The 7,512-nt window shown below is 43.5% G+C and overlaps 1 protein-coding gene across 1 annotated transcript in view; it reads right to left on the minus strand.

Moving 5' to 3' along the window:
• BORCS5 (BLOC-1 related complex subunit 5) overlaps positions 1-7,512 on the minus strand; it is a 97,562-nt gene that overhangs the window by 17,006 nt on the left and 73,044 nt on the right. The window contains exon 2 of the mRNA XM_014582677.2: positions 6,811-6,968. Within this exon, the coding sequence (XP_014438163.1) occupies positions 6,811-6,968 (158 nt within the window). The remainder of the gene's footprint in view (positions 1-6,810; positions 6,969-7,512) is intronic.

Raw genomic sequence — 7,512 nt, forward strand, 5'->3', positions numbered from 1 at the left:
GTGGCAGGCAAAGAGGGACGGCCTCCCCTGGCCCCGGTCCTGCTCACCAGGCTTCCAAGTGAAGGCGCTCTAAGCGGATGACGCCACTGCAGACACTGGCTCTCTGTTCCACACTGGGAACGGCTCACTGACCCTGGATCGGTCTCTCCCCTGGGGAGGACGCACAGCACAGGAAGTCAGGTCAAACACTTGGAAGACGGCTCCGGCTAGGTCTGAAACACTGCAGGACTGAAGCCAGAAGGAAATCCTTGCCTGGCCCTGTCTGCAGGCTCGTAATGGCTGCTTTCCTGCATCCCTTCAAACTCCGGGTGAGTGCCTACTGTGTGAAAGAGAAATCACCGAAAAGGAAATGAAGGAACCTAAAGAAAGGAACATAGACACTGGGTTGTTGAGAAAGTCACGATGCAGTTTTGCACAGGAAAATATATCAAGACTTTCCCAACGACCTAGGAGTATGGAACATAGAATGGGAATGAGAACTGGCCATCAGGAGGATTCACCTCCTTTTTTTAGAGAGAGATTTTTTTGCTACAGTGTCCATGTGCTCACCAGAGAGAGAGAGAGACAGAGAGAGAGAGAACTCATCCCCCGGGGAGACAGCACACCGTAACCCCTTCTCCTCCATTCTCCTCTCGAGATTTTAGACATGCACACACATGTGTCTGGCCTAAGTTTCAGACCTCACCAGGTCCGGGTCTTGAACTGTGGTCAGCCATGTGGGAGTACAGCAGCTTAACTGCTATGCCACCTGCTGACCCTGGATTCATCTTCTGATACCACTTTAGTCATTAAATAGAAAGATCCTGACCAAGACCCAAATAAATTCAAAGGGCCTTAGTTTCCTTCCCTGTGCAATGAAAGGGCTGGATTAGAGAAACTTTAGGCGCTGTGTAATCATACGACTTTCTAAGGATTGCAACTCTTTCTTACCCACTCATCTGAGTCCCACTCCAATGCATCACATTGGTTTATGTTCATTTAGCGTGCTACTCATCAATGCATCAAAGAATTAAAGGCAGAGATTACCAGAATCGTATCATGAGTTACTTACTCTCAAGGCCTTTAAGTAGGCACACGGTTCCTGCAACAAAATTAACTTAGTGGCTCTATCGTCATTAAGAAGATCCTCAAGGTCCAGCTGGTAGCATAGCGGTTAAAGGACCCGCTGGACTTGGTAGCTTGAGAACACACCGGGCATGTGTGTGTTTATGTCCAAAATTCCAAAAAGAGAGAAATGGAGGAGAAGGGACTGCAGTGTGGCCATTCCCCATGGGGGAGGGGGGGTTCTCACTTTCCCTCTGTCTCTCTCCAGAGAGTGTACATGCCCTGTGGCAAACTAACAAACAAATAGATAAAACACAACCGAGCACTCTCCATCTCTCATACCTTTGTTCTGGGTAGCTTCATTCCCTCCCCCAGGCTAAGCTCTCAGGGACTCACTGCCTCTGAAACCCCCAAACCAAAGGGCCTCCCTGAGTGGGCCTGCAAGAGTTGCTCAGCAATGCTGGCTGGCTGGCTGGAAGTAAAGGGCGGGGTTCATCCTCTGGCTGCTAAGGAAGCTGGTGGTCAAGGTATTTTACAGGCCGCTTGGATGGTGAAGGAAACCGTATCACATATGTGGCTCTCTGTTCCACAAATTTGCAAATGTAAACCTTTCATTCAAAAGTATCCTTCAGATTTATTACCAGGAATGCTTAAGCTATATCTTGGATTTTCTTTGATCTAATCAGAAATGGTTTCAGCCACGTTTTCCTCGGGTCCAAACCGAAATGACCACAGGCACCAGATGGGCCTCTAGTGGATCCAGTTCTGCGCTTGCACTAACACATGCTCTCCATGGCTCTCAAGGTCCCCCACCTGTCAACACTCAGGGCATTACGTTACTTCTTCACACGCCTTACAAGTTTCCAGGAAACATCTGGAATAATATCAGAGAGCTAGTGTTTGATCAACACTGTATCCTCTGCTTTATTCATTTGGAAGTGACTAATTTCAGCTCTGAAGTGAGATGGATGGATGTGTTGTGGGAGTCGGCTAACATCCACAGGGATAGCACAGACACATTAAGTCACCAGTGGGAACCCTGTGACAGTGTTCACCTCGGCTTCCCGACCAAGGAACTGCTCGGTTCTGTCATCGTCATTCTCTGTTTTGCAATAATCCTCACTATTCAAAATGAATTCTAAAGTTCCTCAAACAGAATTGTTAGCTCAGTTTAATTTGTCTTTATAAAGGTTTTTGCCATACGGCATGTGCTCTTACAGAGCGGAAAGAGACAGTGAGAAACAGTGAGATGGAAAATGAGAAATCACCCCCCCAGGAGGGATGGCTAAGCCACAGTCCCTTCTCTATTCTCCCCCCTGGGATTTTGGGCATGTGTGCACAAGTACTTGATGTGATTTTCCGGCTGCCCGTTCAGGGACTTGAACCGTGTCAGTCATCTTAAACTCACACCACCTTTGGCAGCATCTTAAACTCACACCACCTTTGGTTCCTCAGTTTAATATTTTTAATAGAATGCTCCAGAACACTGGTTTCTCAACCCTGGCTACACAGGAGAATCACCCAGGGCACTTTCATAAATACCAAGAGCCAGCCGCCCCTTTCCTCCCACACCCTTAAGAGACTTTGCTCTAGTGAGAACCTGCATCAGTATTTTCTTAACTGCACCTCAGCTATACTGAATGAATTGAGGCATAATTGTTAAATATTTTAGGTATAATAGCACCATCCCTCTATTTTTTATTTTATTTTTTAAGAGAGATTTTTGCTATAGGGCAGATGTACTCACCAGAGAGACAGCAAGACAGAAAGTGAAAAATCACCCCCTGGGGGGGATGGCTACACCACAATCCCTTCTCATCCATTCTCTTCTCCAGATCTTGTAAGCACACACATGCAAGGGTGTGAGGATTTTTTTGTTAAACAATTGTAAATTCTTTTTTTTATAAAGAATTATTTTATCTAACTTTATTTATTTATTTACTTTAATTTGACCAGACATGGACTGAATGAGAAAGAGGGCGGGGTGAAAGTGAGAAAGCAAACCACCAGATCTGGGACTCAAACCACGGCTGACCACGTGGGAGTCCAGCGACGTAACCATTACTCCATCTGCTGGTCCCCATTCCTGCATATTTTAAAAGAAGTCCTTTGTTAGTGGAATAACCGTTGAAATTCAAATAAGATCTCCATTTTGTTGACAGTATTGTACCAATGCTAATATCCTGGTCTTGATCACTGAACTAAGGGTTATATGAGACGCTAAGTTTAGGGGAAGATGCATGGGGGTTTTATTTAGGTACCCCACAAAAGAAATTACAAAATTACTTTTGCAATTTTTCTATTTTTAAATTTGCTAGAGGGCACATGCACTCATCAGAGAGGGAGGGAGAGAAAGAAAGAAGGAAAGTGAGAAAGCACACCCTCCAATAGGGGATGGTCATACCACAATCCCTTCTTCATTTCTCCTTTTGAGATTTTTGGGCATGTATGCTTATGCACCCAATGTATTTTTCTTTCTTTCTTTCAAAGAAGTATTTATTCAATTTTATTTATGATTATTTTTTTCTTTTGTTACAGGACACGTGCACTCACCAGAGAGAGAGTGAAAAAGCAAGTCACCAGGTCCAGGACTCCACGCCACCAGGTTCAGGACTTGGAACACGCCATCAGCCATAAGGGACCTGGCTGCCTTAACTACCACACCACCAACTGGGGCCAATGAATTTTCTTTGAGTCTAAAACTCATTCAAATGAAAGTTTTCTAAAATAATCTACTTTTAATGATAAAATTTTCTTTTAAGAGAAAGAGTTTTGTTATAGGGAGCATGTCCCCACCAAAGAGACAGAGAGAGAGAGAAAAACAAGAAATCAGCCCCAAGGGAGGACAGCCATGCCACAATCCCTTTTCCTTCACTCTCCTCTTGAGATTTTGGGCAGGCACACACATACATGCCTGGCATGAGTTTCAAGCCACTAGATCTAGGACTTGAACCACAATTGCCCATGTGGGTGTTCAGCACCTTAACCACCATGCCACCTGCTGGCTCCAAGATACATATTTTTAATGTAATACTAAGTCTGAGATTTATTATAAAAGAGGCCAGTGGGGTGAGGGGAGGCTAGGAGTATGAATGAAACAGGAGCATTCACAAATCGACTGTAGTAGGTGGGTAATGAGTATAGGAAGGTTCACTGCATTGTCTGTCTCCTTCAGAGTATGTACAATTTTCCATCAAATATATTGGAGGAAAAAACCACCAGGTGATTTTTACATGAAGCCAGGGCTGAGAAACACTGCTCTAGAGTCTTGAAATGTTGGTAGCTCTTGAATAATGAGTAGCTCTCCCTGGGACTACCAGCTACAAAACACCGGGTCATCCAAAAAGTCATAATTGCATTTTTGCATAGAAAAACAGAAAAATACATCGTGACTTTTTAAAAATTCAATTGCAAGACTTTATTTCAAAATTCTGATGACTCGATACTTTACCCAGCTCTCGAACATTTTTTAAAAAGAATTATTTTATTTAACATTCTTTCTTTCTTTTAATTTGACCAGAGGTGGGGACAGAGAGAGAGAGAGAGAAAGTGAGAAAGAAAGCCACCAGGTCCAGGACTCGAACCACAGTTGGCCATGTGGGAGTCCAGCACCTTTAACCTCCATGCCACCTGCCAGCTCCCCAATGCTCTAACATTGAGCTGGTCACTCAGTCTCTCTGTACCATACTTTTCTTTTTTTTTTTTTTTTTGAGAGTTTTTTTTGCTATAGGGCACGTGCGCTCTCCAGACAGACAGAGAGAGACAGAGAGACAGAAAGCGAGAAATCACCCCCCAGGGGGGATGGCCACGCCGCAACCCCTTCTCCTCCATTCTCCTCTCGGGATCTTGGGCATGCACGCACACACGCCTGGCGTGAGTTTAAGCCACCGGGTCCGGGACGCGAACCGCGGTCGACTACGTGGGAGTCCAGCAACATAGCCATTACGCTAACTGCTGGTCCCTGTACCATACTTTTCTAAACTGCAAAATTACAATTACGGACTAGATCTTTGAAAAAGAAGACAAGACACATCAAAAACTTACTCTCAAATCTTCTCTATGAAACTCAATGTCGCAGTTAACTTCTAGCACAACAGTCAAAAATGGTAGAAGCTCATGCCTGTGACATTCCAATAGAATGTTCTACAAAACACTTCTAGGGGATATTAATAGCTGTTACCTAAGACAGGGGTTCTGAGATCAAACAAGTGAAAAGTGCTGGTTTCCTTTACTGCAAAACTCTTAAGAACTTTACAAAAGATAATACACATTGTCACTTTCCAAGGCATGGGGATGGAATACATAGAAAGTCTGAAAGTCTCAGGGAACTAGTTTTGTAGACTTATTTTGGAACCGAGTGCTCTAAGACCAGTGGTCTCCAAATCCCAGCTAATGGAGTGTGGCATTGGTATCATCTGGTAAGCATGTTAAATCATGATTCACAGACCATGCCCTAGACCTCCTTGGCAAGGGGGGGATGGAGAGCCCAGAATTAAAATATTTGAAAACCCAGCGATGCTGATTCAGAGCCATGTGTGTGAGTTCAAGCTCCTGTACACCATAATACAGCAAGTAAGTTTTGAATATCTCAAAAGGCCACATGCAATGTGAAAGGTCGCACTTAATTCTTTCCCAAATAACAGTATTTAAACCAGAAGAGAAGAGTATCTGCATGCATGCAGCAACTGATGCAAGTCCCAAAATGGTGGTGATGTTGGAAAACATAAATGTCAACATAACTCATGACTACTTTGTAAGCTGGAGGACACGCTGCCTCTATTACTAATTGGAAATCACCTTGCAGTGATTCTCAGCCCAGCACCTATGTGTTTCTTCACATTCATCTTCTTCACTCATCAGGGTTAATGACCAGGGCCATTTTGTTAAATAAATCTAGTGGGTACCATGCATGTAAGTGGTCTCTCCAAAGCAGAGCCCCCAGCATTTTCTTCATGACACTACTTCAAGGTATCAGAAATAGAAATCTCTTGACTGAAAACTTTGATAAGAGTATTTACTTAATCCTTGGTGCCCCAGAATCGTGCCACACAGTAGCCCTGTAAATGACACATCAAGTGCTTAATAGTACTCACTGTTAGCAATAATCGCACACATGCACCAAGCTCTTTAGGGTACTAAGTATTTTTGCATGAATTATCTTGTTTACTCCCTCACAAAGGACACTGGGGGTTGAATAGGCATAATCGTTTCCATAAAACCAATAAATGTCACTGAGTTTTCATGCGCTAACAGAATATATCATTGACAGAGATGTGAGGCTCCTGCTTTCCAAGAAATAATAACCTCCTGGGAACAGGAAACGGCTAAGTCAATTTGAAGATGGAACGTCAGCTAGAACAAATGAGCATGGCAGGACTTTACTCATACTAATACTAGCTAGTGCTTGCCGAGTGATTTCACAGTCCTGCGACTCGCGGGCTAGGTCACTACTATCAGCCCATTTTTCATAGGCGGAAACTGAGACAAAGGGAAGTTAAGCAACTCACCCAAGCAAATCAGCAGTGAACTAGGATCCAAACTCCAGATCAGCCGAGTTCTGTGGACCACCCTTTTTACCACCACGTTTCACTGCTAGGAAAGACACTCTCCCCAAAGGAATAGAGACAACTGTCAAGTCCTAGTTTAGAAAATGACTGGTTCTCATACAGCTGGGGCTGTTCACCACCTTCCCCAGCAGAAAGGAAACGAGAATTACAGGGAATCGTAATACCGAGTCAGCACTGGAATCTCCCCATGGTCTGTTACCTCCTTGATTCGTTTAACCAAAGCATTCTGATCGAAAGCCACGGCCTCCGCACACTGGTGCAGGTGATCCTGATAGCGCAGGCAGAGTTGCAACACCTGCTGGGAATCCAGTTTCTCCAGTTTCGGATTGGCTGGGGACGTCTGGCCACTCAACAGCCCTTCCAAGAAGAGGGAAAAAAAAAAAAAACACAATGAAACGAGATGGAAATTACTGCTAAGACTGTGAATAATGTAGTTTGGTAAGTTCAGTGATGGGCCAGCAAGTAGTTTGGTGGTTAAGGTTCTGGTCTCCCACATGGTCAACCACAGTTCGAGTCCTGGATCTGGTGTCTTGCTTTCTCATTTTCTCTCTCTCTGTGTTGCCTATAACAAAAAAAAAATAAAATAATAATAAATAATAATAATTAAATAATTTTTTAAAAAGTTCACTGATGACAGAGGAAGAGACTTAAATTTAATCCTGCATCTTTTGTTACATGCTAATGAGGAGTGCCTCTTGTGCATTATTTTTCATATTCATAATTGCCCCAGGAAGTAAGGAATTATTAACTCCATTTTACAGATAAGGAAGTCAAAACACAGAGAGGTTAAGTAACTCTCTGAAAGTCACACAGTTACTAAGTGGTTTCTCTAAGATAGCACTTCTGATCTTATTATATCACTTCAAGGTTTTTTTTTTTTTGAGTTTTTTTTTTTTTTTTT

The sequence above is a fragment of the Tupaia chinensis genome, unplaced genomic scaffold (assembly GCF_000334495.1).
Source record: "Tupaia chinensis unplaced genomic scaffold, TupChi_1.0 Scaffold143728_1, whole genome shotgun sequence".
In the NCBI taxonomy this organism is placed as follows: domain Eukaryota; kingdom Metazoa; phylum Chordata; class Mammalia; order Scandentia; family Tupaiidae; genus Tupaia; species Tupaia belangeri.